Below are 17,961 nucleotides of genomic sequence, written 5' to 3' on the forward strand. Positions count from 1 at the left end.
AAGCACACTGTAGGGAGGTGTTCTGGGGTTTCCTTTTTAACTATCCTTACGTGTGTGTAGTTACGTGTATTTTGCAGTGTCTTTTAAGGTGCAGCGTAAGTTCTAAGGGTCAACTTGCCCATTTCCTTACTCAGTCTATGCTTTTAGGTGTTTTACAATGCGCTGTATTCCTTTGAAGCTTAGAGCCTATGTATATCCTAGAAGACATCAGTGTATGTTCTCAGTATCAAATGAAGTGCCCTATGGAAAATTGCTGAGACACTGTGTGGAGAAGAAAGTGGCTTGGCAATGACATCACCCAGTTCCCCAAGACTTTGGGATACATCTTGTTATGCCCCATAAGTTTATGTAGGTAAATCTGGAAAGTCTGTTAAACCTGGGGAGAGGTTTCTCTATTCCCAGTGCTGGTTCCGAGCACCCAACTATCATTCACAAAGGTCCAGCCCAGTGCATGTACTGTGGAGGGAGGATGTCAGAGCATCAAGGGAGGCTTGATTCAAGGCCCAAAACCATGAGAAATTGCAAAAGCCAAATCCTTTATGAAGATTTATTTAGAAAACCCATGATGCTGGGGAGTCACTGTTACATAGCGTGGTGATTCTCCCTTTTGAGTAATATGCACCACACCGTGCGCATGCAATTACTTCTGTTCCAGAGATTACATCTTCATCTAGAGTTATACATGTACACATATGATCCTTAGTGCACACATCGTTCACACATATGTTAGGACACGTACGAAGTTGAGATTTTTCCATGAAAAAAGTATAAAAAATACAAACCAAACTGAAGCTGTCAACACAAGAAGCAATGTGCAAAACCAGACAAAGTTACTCCTGAATGTTTGCATAAGAAAAAAGGGCTCTTCTGTCCGTGTTCTCCATTCAGTACTGAGAATAGGAAGTAGAATTTAAAATAGTCACATCCCAACCCCCTTCATGTTAGTTGCAGAGATTTTTATCCAGCTAAATGATATTATACCTGTATTAATACAAAAATCTGCCTTCAAGCATCACCATCGTGGGCTGCTGTTGTACTGAACAGATCTTTATATTGTTGCAGTTATTTGACTTGTGATGCTCAAGGCCAGGTGACAGACAAGCTCGTGTGGAGCACACACAAGAGGCAGGACAGAGATGGCCCTGGTCACTGAGACACCCAGCAGGGGCTGGCAGCAGCTGCCTGGAGAGAATGGCCAGGGCTGAGGAATTCTCCTCATGCATGCGGGAAGGAGCCAGACCTCCCAGGTCCCTGGCATGGGGCAGAGCTCCAGTCACTGTCTGCTAGTGCATGGTGGGGCTGGTGTTTGAACAGATACTCCCAAGTGCCTGAGGAATCGTCCCTTCAGAGGAAACGTGCCTGTGCAGACAGCATGGCACAGGAAGGGACGGAGAGCCCCCAGGACCTTCCCTAGCCAGGTACATTGGTCCATGGTGCAAACTGTAGCTAACGTGGATGGAGCCACCAGACTATACAACCACTGTGTGGCTCTGAGCAAAGCTATACAGGATGATACGCTGCAGGCATCACGGAGCACTCAGACCGTTCCATCCTTGTAAAACTGCTGCATGCAAATACCAACACTTTAAATAGCAATTAAGACTAGTATGGATTGCACTTGTTTCCCTTCAACACATACATGTACCGCCCTTAAAAAAAAAGTTACAGTAAAAAAAAATCTTCAAAATACATTTCAAGAAAAATAACAGTTGGGATTCCCTTGGTTGGATCAAATGAGGAAGAAATAGGGGCAGTGTGAGTCTAGTCACTGAAGTTCGTTAGTAACCATAAACTTTAGGTTTTGGGGATGAGGATTTTTCCTGTCCATAAGACTTTGTGCTGCAAAGCCCAGTATTCCCATGGTAATCCACAGAAGTTTTAAGGACTTTTTTAAGCCCATGCAGAGTTATGACTATGTTACAGAACTTGACTTTTTTTTTTTTTAATGGGATATCAAAGTTTTTCACAACAAATCTTGCATGGATCCAGGGAAAACCTCAGCAAGACTCCCTGGTGTGTTATGTTTTCTATTTGCAAAGTAAAGGTTTCAGCTTTATTCTGAGGAAGAGAGGGAGAGGTGGAAATTGTAAAGACTGGGAGCTCTCTAGGGAGATAAACTGTGGATAACGCTCTTTACGTCCCAGCTCAGTAGACTTCTTAGAATAGTTTGCTAAAGTGGGATTTAAGTGTATGTTACTCAGTTTGGACCCCAGTGTGAGGACCAGTATTTAACAGTGAGTTAAACAGAGAGCGTTGCCTTGGACCTACTTATTTCCATTATAAAAGGCACGGAGGGAGTGTTCATCCTGTCAGCTTGCACCCCAGCTCTGGTCATGAAGACATCACTCAGGGAAGTATGTCAAATGTGTACCAGCTGCTTCCTGGGATCCCCTGGGTTCTAATCCCTGGATGCCCAGCTGCACAGTGGCTCACAGTTCTCCCTCCAGGTCAGGAGTATGCTGTAGTGGCCATGATCTCCAGCATTCATCCATCATCTGCAGGAAGCAGTGCTTCATCCCTGTTGTTCTGGAGGAGAGGCCAGTGTTTCCCAGGTAGCAGCTCTAGTCCCAGGTCATTTTTGCAGCTTTCTGAAAGCATTACATCTGTGTGACACACCTAACCCGAGTCTCCCGTAGCTCTTGCAGCGTGTGTGTGTGTGTGTAAGCAAAATGAACCTCAGGCTGTTAGTCAGAGACAACTGTTGGCAGTGATAAAGCAGTGGTAGAAGAACAGTTCTAGACTGTAAAATGCACAGAATGAAACATCAGACTGAATTCTTACTAAAACATTGATGCTTTTGAGCACTGGGGTTAGCTGCTGCTTCTTTAGGAGTGCTTTCCACTGGGTTAAGATCATGTCCAAGCATCTGAGTTAAGGCTCTGATTTAGCAAAGCATTTGTGCATGTGCTTAAATCTGCCTTTATTCAGGTAAGCGCTGATGTGAATACCTAAGTGCTTTGTGATACAGGGACAAACCTGAACTGGCGCATATTAATGTAAGTTATGTAGCTGTCACAACTACCCTTTTGATGTTTTTTTTTCTGGGCAGCACAGCTGCTTTCCTGGATTAATTGTTTAATTAATCTTCATCTAAAAGGTCCTGAGAACAGTTTTGTAATACTAACAAATGTACATAAATACTAGAACTAAAAAAGTCCAACACATGGCTCAAAGCAAAACAAATATTGCTGAGAATACTCGTTTAGATTAATAGCTGTAAACTGTGCATTCTAGTAGCAAATAAAAATCTGTTGGTCTATAAAACCCAAAACATTTAAAATCTATGGGATTGGCAGCACTACTATTACTTTACAATGTAGAGTAAGGATAACAAATAACATTGCAAAATGATGCATCTAACCTAAGCTTATGTAAACAAGTAGGCTTTGACAATGTTTAGATGTCTAGGCATGATCCTACACTTGGACCTGGATGGGTGGAGACCCAAGAAGGTAGAAGGGTGCTGTTCCAGTTGCCCAGATCCTGCCGCAGGAGAGAGGCTCAAGGGTGTGATCCTGCAAACCTGTACTGGCTTTACTAGTTCTACTCCTGGGAGCATCCCATTGCAGGATTTAGTTCAGCAGGACTATATACAAAGGATTATTCACAAACATAAGGCATTGCAGAACTTGGCCCTAAAACTTCTATTTTCAGCAGAGAATCCCTTATCATACACAAGATCATATTTGAACATGTCAAAAGGCGTCTAAAATAAGGGTCAGAATCACTATGTGTTATGCTCAGTAACACAGTTAAGATTCTGCATATTGGCTTCAGATATTGCAACACATTTTGGTGTTTTTTACATTAAAATCAAACCAACTGTGATTCTTTCCCACAAAAAAATAAATTTAACCTTGAAAGTTATAAACGAACAGGCTGTGTTTTCAAGGTTAAAAGGAGACATTAACAGAAATGAGCAATTCCCATTATATACTCCCTTCTGACCAGTGAGCACTCTGAGACTGCGGTTGTTGATGGCTCCAATCTTGCCTTGCATCCTCTATGGCGTGGCTACTGCCGCTCTGCTTCCACCCGCTTTTTACGAACTAGACCAGTAAGACAAGAGCAGTCATTATTGCTTTTCCGATTGCCTAAGGACTCTTCTCACTAACACACTCCCTTCCCAGTACCATGAATAGGAAGGAAGAGGCTTCTAAGAAATACTCAGTGGGATTATGACCATAAATGCTGTAATTAACAGACCTCAATGCTAAAGAAAACATTTGTATCTAAATTGCACTTTTCTATATCACGGACTATAGAATTTCACCAAGTGTTCATATCAACACATTGTCTATAAAAATTAGAGTCTGAGCTAAAGGTTTTGGATGATGAAGAAATCACCATTTCCAGTGCTTCCTCCCAGTGATTCCATTTAGATTTTTGTTACAGTTTAATTGTTCTTTCAAAAGCCACTCTGTTCCAACTAAATTGATAGTTGTCTGCTCTAATCTGTATGACAGTGGTCTGGAGTATTTAAGCATTAGGCATCAAAAGTAAATAACACTTTTAATTGTGAAGGTGTATACTATAGGTGAGAAATAATCATAATCTTTTAGAAAATAATTTGAAGTACTTTTAAGTACTGATATCAATGAGTATTGGCAACAAGGAAAACAACATATTGGACCTTAAATTATCTGCTTTAACTTCACATGCTCTAACTGCATCAACCATCTGATAGTAAGTTAATTACCAATTAACTCCAGATTCTCACTAGAAACCAAGTAGGTTGAAGTTGCCATTTAGCACAGCAGTGATGAGCTTTGTGTATGTGCAAGATTATTTTGACAAGCACTTAACTATGAATTTTTACAGCACTTAAAATGCATTATAGCAGGTCTAGTTGGGCAGCATTTGCTACTCCTTGCCCTCATAAAAATTTATTGAGTCTTCTCTGACTTGGCCAGAAAAGATTAGTGAGGTTCTCCTGTTTGTGCGATACAAAATTTGGTGTTACATCAAACTGTCATGTCCCATTTCTGATATTGAACTGCTGAAGTACAGAACAAAAGCAGTAAAACTGGATGAATGAACGTTTTTCACTACAGAAAGTCAATAACAACAATATATTACTACAAACATCCCATTACTTTACTATCGGGAGATTTATCTCATAGTGCTTTCTTGACAGACTGTGTTATTCCAAAGCCTACAGTGTAACATCAGTTATTTCTGCCTGCTTTCAGTGTTTTTGTTGCTTCATTTATTTTATTGAATTCTTTTAGGTACTCTGTCCTACTAAATCTTGAACAAAACAATCCAATACAAAAGCAGGAAAATGAAGATCGGGTACAGGACAGATGTCTAATGGCATCTGGTTAAATAGTGAAAAAAAAGGTCTTTTTCTCTTTGTTGTTGGGATGATTCAAATACCATTCCAGAATGTTAATAGTTTCAGGACAAATAGTATATAACTGGAATCTTAGAGATTGCTAAAAAATAAAGCTGAAAAAGCATAAAAGTTTGTGTAAAAGAAATGGGTTCTAGCTCAACTCTTATCTTGGTTCTCAGACATGAACCCAAGCTGAAGCCAGCAAAGGCATCATGGTTTGATACCCCACTTTGAAGTGGAATTGATTAAAAAATAGAGTTAATATTCCCCCACCCCCTTTTTATTCTAAACTACCCCTGCCTGGTCATCTCCTCCCTATTCCGTGTATTGAGCACACAGGGCAGAGCATGTCACGCTCAGGTAAAACTTGCAAAGCTTTGTCTTTGCCTGTACTTGGTCACGCAGGCAGGAAAATCCTTTTTGTTCCCTTGGTTGAGCAAGCTTGGTTTGTCATGGGCAGGGCAAAGAAGCAATGACTTCTGCGTTCACTGAACAAACAGGATGGGTTTGGCTGTCTACTTAGTGGCCAGAACAGCTGACAGGGCAGCTGGAAATCCAGGGTGCTCCATGGAAAAGACTGAAGTAACTCTCCTTCCCACGAGGGGTGGGAGAAGAATACAAGTAGCTTTTAATCACAGTGAGATCTTTGCTTTTGTCTATGCTACAGCCTGTGGAGCTATGCATCACCCCTCACGTATAGCAGACTGAATGCTGTAGAGGTGAAATTCAATTTTATGTACAGACAGGAAGAATTGTGTCTAGGAAGGTCAGGACTTGGCTCATATAAACAAATGATGAGTAGATGTAGTAGCATCTTACCCAGATCATTGTTTTTAGTGATAGCTGCTGCTACTCTGGTTCTTGGACCTTGCTTGGTGAACTGGTATCCAAACTTGAGAATCTTGGAGTTCTCCTCCAGCATCTTGGCAATCTCCATCTCTACAGCTGTCCCCAGCTGTTGCCTCTGTTGGTCATGTGGTGAAATGTCCCCAAAAGAAAAGAAAATATTTGTTCTCATATGAGAGAGAAATAAGTAGTTATATTTCAGTACTGTGCTGCAAAGAGAATCCCATCCCCAGAGATTTTGCTCTGGGTTTTATATTTAGCTTTGACCAGTTTTATTTAGAAGTTCTCCACTGTTTGGCTGCATAAACATGGGACATGAGCTGCAGAATGACTGAGTCACAGCAGCTGCCTTGACTTTGCCAGAGCCCTCTAGGAGAACCCTCTTGGAATCCACATAGAAGGAAAACAAAAGTGGACTCACTCAATGTTCTCTCTTTACCTGGTTGTCAATTTTAATCTCTGTCAGGGATTCATTCTCTTTCAGTGCATCAATCAGTGCCAGAATACCCGTGCCAGTGATGAAGTTGGATTCTACATTCAGACTCTTCAGTGTTTTGTTTACTTTCAACATATCTGCAAATGCCTGAGGGGTCAAAAAGAAGGAATATGAGATACTGTCTTGAGGGTTTCAGGAAATAACAAGGAATTTGCAAAATATAGTACCTACAAAGAAATAGAACATAAATAGGCTTACAAGGACATAGAGGTAGATCAGAAGAGATTACACTTCTACTTTGCATAGTCATAGAGAAATTTTGTGAGGAAAAATGAAGAATGCATCCTAAAGCAGGCTTTTTTTTTTCCAAGCAGTGTTTAACTTACAATAGCCACTGGGTCATTGCTTCGAGTAGCTGCAAGGCTGAATGTCTTCACATGCGTGTTGCTTTCCAAAGCTTTTGCAAATTCTTTCAGTGTTGGAATAGGAATATTCTACATTAAGAAGACAAATCCAGTAATTAGGAAAGCCAGTCATATCACTAGACACTGATTTTAATTACTATCAACCTGATAGCCACAGTCTATGCAGTTTAAACATCCCTGTTTAAACATACTTTTAAGGGTAACTCAGAATGGACAAAGTGTCCTCTGTTCATAGAGGCCTTCAGAGACCCATGGGATGCCTGCGCCAGGATGCAATGTCAGCACTGCCTTTAACTGGGTCAGGCCACCACAAGCATGTGACTGATCTTGAGCTACTTTCCTATTCCTGCTGTTGGTTGTTTAGTTTCTACATGCCAGCTCCTCCTCCATTTGCATGGGTGGGCTAATTGAATTTGGCTGGTGATGATTGCATAGTGCCCATGAGAGATCTTGCTTTACAGTCTGCTAAAGAAAGGCATCCAGAGTCACCCCTTGGGCTTTTAATTGGCATCTAATTCAGTATCAGGCATTGGTGACCTTGAAACCTCTACAACAGTTCCCTCCACACCCCTTTCCTGTGTGTCCTGCTTTTTCTGAAGAGTAGAGAGGGACAAAATTTGAAGATAAAAGGCAAGGGCTTTGTAAATATTTGAACAAACTCTCCTACAAATGACATAAATGACACCACAGCATCTACCTTTATGTTGTTAAGATTAATTTCTATGAGACTAGGATCATTTGCTTTTATCCTTTGTAAACTTGCTTCCACGTTGGTTGGATTAGGTGGCTCCTCAAAGATGGGCTTGACCTTTTCACCTTTCACCACATCTGCAACACAAGATCTCATGAAATGTTGATGTGAGGATCAGGCATCATCAGTAACAATCTGATTTTCCAGTTCCCATTTAGGTTTGTATGGCAGCATTCAAGAAAGGGTTTATATGAACCACAAAAGTTGGAAACAGGAGTATTAGCACTGTTATCCCTGCCATGCACTTTGCACCTTCTGTGCACCCAGAAGCATGTCATTGGAGGCTGTAGTTACAGAGGCTGGTCAGTATCATCATGGGCAAATTACTCCTTTATGTACAAAAGTCATGGTGCAATGAAATTGAGGCAAAGCAGATTTAAAATGGGATAATATACACTGTAAAACACTGCAAGGGCTGCTTTGTTCTTTGTCTAATATCTGTAAAGGAAAGGCGTGCTCAGAAATTGCCCATTACATTAGTGAGAAAACGTCCCTGTGCCTATGCATAGGCTGTGCTAACAGAAAAGAACATGAGAAGGAGGCCCCTTACTTTCCTTCTCTCGGCTCATGCTATCAGCCTTGTATTTCAATTCAATTAGCTCTTGTAAAATTGCAACATCTGCACTTTCTAAATAATAAAACTATCAAGGCATGAAAAGTAAGTCTATCTGCCAGCACCAAGATTGATGAAGTCTTTGAGCATTCATGCTCCAAAGAGATAGAGATTTTAATGCTTGAAGCTATGGGCTATAAATATTCTTAGAGATTCATAAAAATCATAGGTTAGAACACAATTACTACTTCTAATTCCCATGCATGTAGTTTCAGAGATTAATTTATAATCCCTGACCACCCAACCCACCAAGGAATATGGTACTGACCACAAGTATGTTTAAACCCTTTTATGTTGCAGGCAGTGAGTGATTTTGAGGACATGCTCAAGTCTCAACGTACTGCACATTGCTGTTCAGTGCAATGGGTAAAGTTCATGCCATATCACAGGCCAAAAGAAAACCAAATATTTTTTTAGAACTCGTACTCTTAGTAGAGATGAAGTCATACACAAACCTTGAGCTGGTTTTCACTCTGCTCCCTTGCACTCTGAACTTTTTATTTCACTAAGTCCCTGAGAGACCTCACATATCCCTAAATTAACACTCCAGCCTTCCTAGGGAGTAGGTACAATGAATACAGTGAATTCATCTTAGATGCAAAGACGGAAGGTAAACAAAACCCAACAAAGCATGTTTTGCACTAGTGGTAACACTATGCCAAGCTGGGAGCTGGAGAGACACTAACACCCTGTCCTCAGGTTAGACATCACAGTATGCTCAGTCCGCAGCCTTTTTCATTTTCTATTTCTTGTTGCTTCTCGTGAGTTATATCTCGTTTCTTTAATCATCGTGCTGTTCTGCCACATTCATGGGCAGCTGTTGAGATGTCTCCCTCTTTTACCAAAGCATCTTACTTGTCTAAGAAAAGGTTTTGATTTTGGACCAAAGAATACAGAGATGTGACTTTCTGGTTCTTAAGTGTGTGATCGGAGCACGGTGTAGCTGACTCACATAGCTGACATTTTGACTCAGTGCAACAAAAGTATTCTGAAATCTGTGTAATGCTTGCAGTGCCTCTTACGAGATAGATGGCAGCCCGCACAGTGCCCTGTTAGGCAGGCTTGCAGAGTAGTCTTAATCCTTTCCCACCTCCACTTTAGTAATGAAGCATAGAAATTAAAGTCCTTGTTAAAGATAGCTGCTGTTCTCATGGCCTTAGAAGAAGCTTCTTGAGTAATTTCCCTAGAAAAGGGCGTTCCATGATTTTGTCTTAAAAAGCAAAATTTAGTCCACTTGATATTCCAGAGCTTGGAGGTGACGAGCTCCTGATCAAGACCTGGAAGTGCTCAAGAAAAACTTGGAATTCAGACGTACCCACTTTTCCCTCCATCCAGCCTCCTGTTGGGTGCTGAGCTAAGATCTGATTCAGCAAAGGTCTGTTTATCTAGTGCAAACATTTCTGGATTTGTTTTTAGTAACTACAGCTGTTTCTGTTGGGGAATTTCCTGAACGATTATGCTTCCTGTGTACCTAAGGAACCACGTAACAGACAACACTTAAACACACTGCCACGAGGCAAAGGTGGGAGGTGGTAGATCAGAGAGAGTAGCCGGGGCAGGAGCACATCCATGTGGTTGTTGGCTCATTGTGAATGCAACTTGATGTGACTCTAGTTACCGATGTGATTCTCCTAGGGATTCTGCCACATTTGAGCCCCATGGTTACAAGTCATTCTTCAGCTGAGCAAATATACTTGGGGTGAGATGGCCTGGCCTGTGCTGTGGCCACCTCTTAGCTACAGCTCACTGTGTTTTCCATCTGCTACCTAAACTGAAGCGGAACGAAAATATGTATGTCTTAGCTTCTTAAATACTCTCATACTTCCAAGCACCTCTGCAGAGCCAGATATTGCTTTCTAGGAAAGCAAAGCTCCTTAGGAATGATTTATTTGCATAGTACTGTTGTCATTATACATAATTAATTTTAAGATTTTATTTATCTTAAAGAGCTACCCCTCATGAATAATTAGATCAATTAAGGTAAGGCGCAGTTACATTACACTGAATTAGACCAATACACCCAACCTCTAGGTGTAAAGTCTCTGAACATGAAATACAGCCCACAAGAGAAATCAGCTTGCTTACTTCTTACAGTTCCTTTTCCATCTTTACTGCGGGCTCCTCCTTCATCAAATTTTGGGTTGTTGACCATGTTGTGCACTCCAAGAACAGCTAAAATGTGTAAATACCAGCAACAGGATACAGTGTTAATGGCAGGAACAAAGACTGCGGAAAAATATCTCCTACAAATTCTAGTTTAGATCCCCAAACAAAACCCCTTTATAAAATATTCACTCTGAGTCATGCTTGCTTGCAGGGAGGGTCTTTAGAGGTCTAAGTACTGGACATACAGACATTTGTAACATGGATTTTTGAGCAGCTCAATCACTGTAGTATGCATATCACAGAAATGCCAGCTGGAAGGAACCACTGCGGGTCATCTTGTCCAGGCTGCCCCCTCAAGCAGGAATGTTGCCAGGATTAATGAGGTCAGCCACGGCTTTGCCTAGCTGGATCCTAAAAGCATCCAGGGAGGGAAATCCAGAAACTCTTTGGGTTACTCCTAATAATTCCTTTTTTCCTCATATACAAGCTGAACCTCTTACTGCTTTCTGTTTGGCATATCTGAGAAGAATTTAACTGTACATGCTTGAACTTCTGTAGTGTCAGAATAAATTGTGCTGTATTTGCTGATACTTCTCCCAAAAGCTATCTAATTAGATGTTATTCTGTAGGATCATGTATTAATTAAAAGTTATTAACTCTGTGTAGATTTTTACTTTCATCATCAGTTTATTCTTACGGAAAAGTGAAACAGCAGATGCCTGAGAGATGACCATGAGACACTGCTGGTGGCAGGTTAGGCAGAGAAGAACCAGGCATGTAGGGGGATCATACCTATACATTATCTAACCTGCAAGATCATAGAGCTCAGTATCTGAAGCGCTGGCCAGGGCTTCTTCTAGTTCCGGATCCAGGGTCACTTTCTCTTCTGTACGGGTTTCTATGGGCTTTTCTTTAGGGATAAATATTTTTCCTAAGACAAGAAAAAAGCCAAAATGAGTAACAAATTATTGGAACAACTCCTCTGCCTCCTGGCAGTGGTGAGAGTAGGTCTGTGACAGTGGAAATGCCTGGTTTCCTCTTTCTAATGCGATGGTATCTTTCACACCAGAGTCTAAAAATAAAAGGTGCAGACTTCTGCTCTTTATTGGATTATTAATGTGGAAGCGAATTCCCTAAGATAAATCCCTAGGAGCAGTCACAGCTGGGATTTTTCAGTAGTTCCTTTGACCTTAAACAGGGAGAATCAGGTCTACACAAAAAGCTTGCACAAATTTCATCCTTACAGTTAAATGAGGCACTAGAAGCTGTTAAAACCATCCAATTGCAAGAACCTTTCACTTTACCAAATTCCATACAAGAACCTGAAAGCTCAGTAAACCTGTTCTGCTCCAGTAACGGAATTTAATTCCCACCCTCTCCATGAGTATTTCCCCTCTGCGTCTCCTGATAATCATTCACATAAGCAGCCTTAACCTAAAAGTGCAGGCCTGGAAAGTATGAACTGAGTCAAACCATATGTTCCCCAAGAAACACTCCTGACCTCTTTGTCCCTCTGTGTATGCTGCTGTTACATAGGGATCAGCAGGTGTGTGTTTCCATGCTATATCCCCCCAAGACTGAGATCATGGTGCCTTCTGCTGAAATGAGAAAATTGTAGGATAAATCCAGAATAAAACTACATAAAACATCCCACTTCTCCTTTGGCCTGCTATTGCAGTTAACTTTAGGAGTGTGACGATGTAATTGCAAATGCTTGAAGTGAGGCCCTTGACACCAGAGCCAAGGCTGCACTTCAATCACCAGCACTGCTGGGGCATTTCTCCCATTCAACACTTTCCGATACCAAACCCATAGTCAGTAATACAGCAAATGATGCCACATGCAACAGATGGTGTCAGTGTTCTGATAGTTCTGTGAATTTCCATGTTTTACTCTGCTGTGGAGTAGTTCCTCTCACCTTGTCCCTAACAACTTCTCAAGCAGGCTTTAGTTAATCCCATTGTAATGAAGCTGGGATGACCTCTGGATGCAGGTGGCTTTGGCCCGCTATCGACTTTAAATTGTCTTCTTGCACAGCTTTGTACACTCTAAATGTAATGTTTGAAGCATATCCCATGGCTTTCTGAAATGTCTCTAAAATAGCTTAATTTTGACTGTATTAGGGATATCATTTTGTTACCATTAATAAATGCAGTTCTGATATTTAGTGTTGAACTACAGATGCTTTGCCTCTCTTTTTCCAACACTGTCATCCTTCTGTCGCTTAATTTTTCCCCACCATAGTCCAAAGTATCATTTTCATTTAGATAATACCCAATTCATTTATCTCTTTATCTACAGTGATTTCTGTACTGTCAGCTTCCATAACTGAGGTCATTGAATAAGATCAGGAAAAAAAAATTAAATTAATGGAAATTTCTGGAACTCCGGCAAGGTTTCAATTATTTACTCTAGAAACATTTGTACCAATACTAAATAATTTCTAATTACAAAACTGGGCAGAAGGTAATGCAGAAAGACAGAAATATCGTTATGATTCATTATTCAGGAGATATTTTAAGTAGGTCATTTTTAAGAGGCTTCTAGAAGATAAAAACCTCTGTGGGCCAAATGTAAGAATCATTTCTCTTTCACCATGCAGTAGGTCATATGAATCAGAGACAGTTATCCCAGTAGCTGGATAAAACAAAAGTCAAGTGGAAATCTGGGGTGAGAAATACTCTGTGAAGATAGATTAGTCATGTCCTCCAGATTTCGTAACAGCTCAGGTGCTAAGATTTCAGACTCTCTCTATACAGCCACCTAATCTGGAGTGTTGGATGGCAGCTCTAGACATCACAGACCAAGACTTGATGCCAGTTTGACTTGTAAGGATAACACATAAGGAAAAGAAGTCATTACTATGCTGGAAACTAGAAGACCAAAATTAATCAGACTGAGTAAGCAATCAATAGTGAGCAGTGCTATCCATAAAATATTTTCCTTTCTCATCACTGCTGGTTCCACATGAGTTTCAAGTAATCAGTAGGTTATCTGAGATCTTGAGGGAATCCTACTTCCTTTATCCTTACTGATAATACTATCCCCTGACAGCTATACTCCACAGCTTGCACAAAACCTCTCTATCAGGCACTAAGTGATTCTTCACAGCCCCAAACCTGAGCCACACTGTGAACAAATGCCAACAGAAGTCTATAATTTCAAGCATAAGGAGACAAAGGACCTCTAGTCTGGTGTAAACTGGACACAATATGTAATATATCTGGTCCTTCTCTATGGATAGTGGACATGGGTAGGGCAAGTATCTTGTGTAGCAAGGAATCCAGGGATAATGGAAACCAGCACAGGCTCATACTTTTTCTGTGCAGTTCACATATATAGGGATACAATTTTTAAGCATTTGTCTCAGGCATATGTAATTGTTGGATGGCAGCCCAAATCTGTTTAAATGTGCATATGACCCCAATGATGGTTTCATTTAAAGCATTCTTGGCAAATGTTATAGAAAAAAGATTCTATTATTGGTTATCTGAAATATTTAAAGGGGAAAGGTCATGTCAAATCTGGCAATATATGTCTTTAATATATGTGGGCCTTGCTTGTGTCCAGTGGTGTTTTTAAAATATTCTTTTCCTGCTATCTCGATAAGAACATTCTTTTGCATTATCCCACTGTGAAGAGATGCTGTAGCATAGCAGATAAAGGTTAGGAGAGTTTATGCATTTAGCATGTTATTAGTCCACCACCAGCAGAAGTGGTGTCCGTGTTTACAGACCTTTCAACCAGTTTTCCTTCATTATTTTAAGGACAGAGTTTAAAGATTCAGGCGGTCCCTTCTAGTCCCACATCCATACATTGTAAATTCATTATAAAGTGCCATCATGGAATTCGCTGCCAAAATAAAATATGGATTATGGCTTGCTTGTTTCAATGGTCCAGCTTAAATTTAAAATGTATTCTTTGAGAAAAGTAATGTTTATTTTTTTAAAGTGAGATTTATGATGAAAGGCTGCTGCTCTCGGTGCTATTTGTATTCATGCTGTATTTCAGAAGGTACTTTATTATAACACTAATTGTGGTATAATTAATTGTGTTACATTTTGCCTCCACAACATGCTAATGTTCTGTTCTAAGTCTTAATACTAATAGTTTATCTTTCTATCAGTGAAAAACACAGTGACAAAAGCTATGTTTATACATATCATACTTGAGCTACGTCAGAGTTAACAGCACAAATATAACCACATTTATGTACAAAAATAATCTGGTGTTTAACTGCAAAACAAAATTCAATTTCAGGAAAAAAAAAGTAAGTGTTAAAATATCATTTTATTTTTACACATGCATTGAAACCCAAACTGTCTGGAATCCAAAGTGCTTTTTTCAACATGAAATTTTAACCATAAATCAATGCCATTCTCCCCTTCCTTCAGTCAAACTGGGGTAAGTCCCTGGGGTGACCTGGAGATGACTGAGGAGGCTTATTATAACCCATGGTCTTTCTGACTGTGAATGCAGTGGGTAGAGATCAGTCCTGCCTCAGCCTGCTGCAGACCTATTACTTTTCACACACTGCAAAACTTCTGTTCAACTTGAAATATGATATGGTTCATGTTTTAATCAAAAGAAGCTTGGGGGAAAAAATCCATTGAAAACCAGAGAGAAGGATTCAATACAAAGGACTACAGAGAGACACAGAAATGCAGAGTGAGGTCAAAGGAAAAATTCTATCAAAAAAAGAAATAACTCTTGGTGGTACAGTCATAAAACCCTAGACATAATTTTGCCACTTTGTTTCAGCAAGCTTTGACTTCCTGCATCGTGCCAATGACCCCATTAAAGCAATGTCAAAGTAAAGCAAGGAAATGAGATGCATCCCTTAACTTCATCTCATACAGTAATAGTTAACTGCGCAACCACATATGTACATCTTAGGAAATTGTATTAATTCAGCAGGGAACTACTTCAAGTGCATTTTCTTGAAGTAGGTTTATTTGTTTATTGTTATATAAAGGAAAAAAGAAAAGACATTTGAACAGTTTGAGGATTTCACCTTCATTTATAGCTTTCAGCATTTGGAACATCATTTCTGGTATGTCTTCTCTCTGCCTTCCTGCTTATGTTATTACACTTTTGTGCATAAATATACATTTCCACCTTTTATATTTAGTATAAATACTTAGTGTTTATTCCCACCTTGCACAAGCCAAAACTCGACAAAGCACAGAGCAATGGGAAATAAGCCATTTATACTTGCTACAAAAATGTTCTTTCATTTAACATCAGTTTATTAAGGATAGTTACTTAATTTTATAATATAAATGCACTTCCTGCCACAATTGTAAAACAAAAATGTACTCTCTTTTCCTATAAACTATACCTCAGATTATTGTACTTTCAAGAAAATATCTGGTTACACTTACTACTTCCTACTTTTCAATGAATGTCTGACTACAGTGAGTGCCTGTTTATTCTCAATTAGAGCATGCGACACTGACCTTAGGAGTGAAATTCAATAATCTTGGAAATCTGCCTTGCATAAATCACAGGCAGTTAATTCACTTTTTCCATTTTGCACTATTCTTCCCTTTTGAGCCTTACTTAAATTCCTCCCTACAAATAATCTATGAAAATGGAGCTCAATTAGTTCTTATCAGGAAAAAACATGTATTATGAAAAAGAAAATGAGCCAAGTTCAAATAGGTGTGAAACTGAAAGCTAGTAGTAATTAAAATGCAGTGTCATAATTGTGCTGTACCGTTACTCTTGGATTTGTGTCTGCATATTCCATGTCTTAAAATTCATGATAATGGATAGGAAGGTTGCAAAGTTAAGCTTTCCAAAGTTCTTAAATCTATTGTGCCTATACACAAAGAATGAATTTAAACTGCACCAGCATCTTTGATCAGCGCGTGGTGTCTGCCACCTTAGAAATTCCCTTTAAAGAGTTCTTCTGAAAAGTATACATTCTCAAATAAAAATAAACAAAAGCCAACCTATAATCTTTAAAACAGAAGGAAGCCCAGAATTTAATCAGACCCTCACATGGATTATCACATTACCCAATTGTTTCGGATCCTTGTACTCCTACAGCAGCCCTCTGGATTACCACCTGGATTAACCTGCTTCACCAACAGAGGAGAAAGCTCTTATGTCTGATGTGGAAAGGCAGCAGAGTCAAGCTGTGCTGCTGGGCTTCAGGTTCTCAGTGATATCAAAGAACCCTGAAACTTGGACCAATGCCACACTAGTTCTGTTCCTCTCTGGTATCTCTTCTATTCCTTATATCCTTCTCCACTGCCCCCTGTGCCTTCTGCATCTCCCGTGTCTCCTGGTTTCACACACCTTTGAATCCTGACTCTTCGACCACCTCTGTCCTCTCTTCCTTACCACTGCTCTCTTCTACACCTTCTACAGTAGAGCTGCCACATCTAGTCCCTCATCCTGAACATCTTCATACAGCTCTTTGAAAACCAATCCCTCCCCTCTGCACCAGCCTCTCTGCTGGCTGTTCACTCTTTTTCATTCCTTTACAGCGCCCTTATGAAGTGAGGAAAGCGCTGTGAGAGCAGGACGGAAACTTCCTGCCCTTGGTTCTGGTGTGGCAGTGGCCTCTCAGATGAGCAATCCCAAAGAGCATCTTGCACACCCCACACACCTTCCATCTGGCCACGCCAGGTCTCTCCAGGCTCTGCTGCGCTATCACATCTGCTCTCTGCACATGCAGGCAGAAGCTCTGAGGACATGACTAATACTCACTGCAGGAGGGATATTTGGAGAACACTATCACAAACTGGAGGTACAAAAAAACATAATATTTTGAGGATGCCCAATTAAAGTGTATTTCCCTGGGGATCCCAAAGGGCATACATTTCAAGTCCTTTCTTCAAAGCATGGAGGCACTGCAGCTCATAAAAAAACAGCTGGAAAGATTTACTTAAGAGGGCTAAAACAATGTGTTTTCTCCTAACCTTGCTCTTGGGAACAGCCAAGTCCTTTTTGCTGACACTTCCCAAAAATTCAGCCTGAGGCAGACTCTCAGCATGGGAAATTTCAGTGTGAACTGCGCAAGTTTGGCAAAGTCATGAGCAACTAAAACAGGGTCTTATAAAAGCAAGCAGTGAAAGGCACTGGCTGAGGCATTACTGTCAGCAACTGCAGCACCTTCAATACTTTAAGAGACAAACATCAATTCTAAATTTAAGCCTTGAAGAACAGGAGGTGATGGCAAAAATTTAAACAAAGCATTTCAGTATTGGGGGTGAAAAGAATGCCCTTGTCAAGACAACAAAGATGCCGTGTCTCTAAACCAAACCCTAACTTTTTTATATAGAGTCTGTTAGAGAAACTGTAATGGGAACTCATTAACATCTGCTCTAACACTTTGATCTTCTGAAAACGACTGTCGTTATTACTAGTGCTGTGTATTGATACTCTGCTTGGCACAGCACAACATGCAAGATAGATGGGCTCTGCCAGAGCAAC

General features: G+C 40.3%; 1 protein-coding gene across 1 annotated transcript in view; it reads right to left on the reverse strand.

Moving 5' to 3' along the window:
• Positions 1 to 533: 533 nt before the first annotated feature.
• The window catches only part of LOC133265978 (tropomodulin-2), a 34,179-nt gene continuing 16,751 nt past the window's right edge, over positions 534 to 17,961 (reverse strand). The window contains exons 4-10 of the mRNA XM_061446961.1: positions 11,324 to 11,446; positions 10,495 to 10,581; positions 7,743 to 7,873; positions 7,007 to 7,114; positions 6,624 to 6,767; positions 6,158 to 6,302; positions 534 to 4,049 (exon numbers count right to left, since the gene is read on the reverse strand). Of these exons, the coding sequence (XP_061302945.1) occupies positions 4,015 to 4,049; positions 6,158 to 6,302; positions 6,624 to 6,767; positions 7,007 to 7,114; positions 7,743 to 7,873; positions 10,495 to 10,581; positions 11,324 to 11,446 (773 nt within the window). The 3' untranslated portion in view covers positions 534 to 4,014. The remainder of the gene's footprint in view (positions 4,050 to 6,157; positions 6,303 to 6,623; positions 6,768 to 7,006; positions 7,115 to 7,742; positions 7,874 to 10,494; positions 10,582 to 11,323; positions 11,447 to 17,961) is intronic.

This window comes from Pezoporus flaviventris, unplaced genomic scaffold (genome assembly GCF_033815535.1).
Source record: "Pezoporus flaviventris isolate CSIRO_AGI_PZ_B2104156 unplaced genomic scaffold, CSIRO_AGI_Pfla_v1 ptg000006l, whole genome shotgun sequence".
Lineage (NCBI taxonomy): Eukaryota > Metazoa > Chordata > Aves > Psittaciformes > Psittacidae > Pezoporus > Pezoporus flaviventris.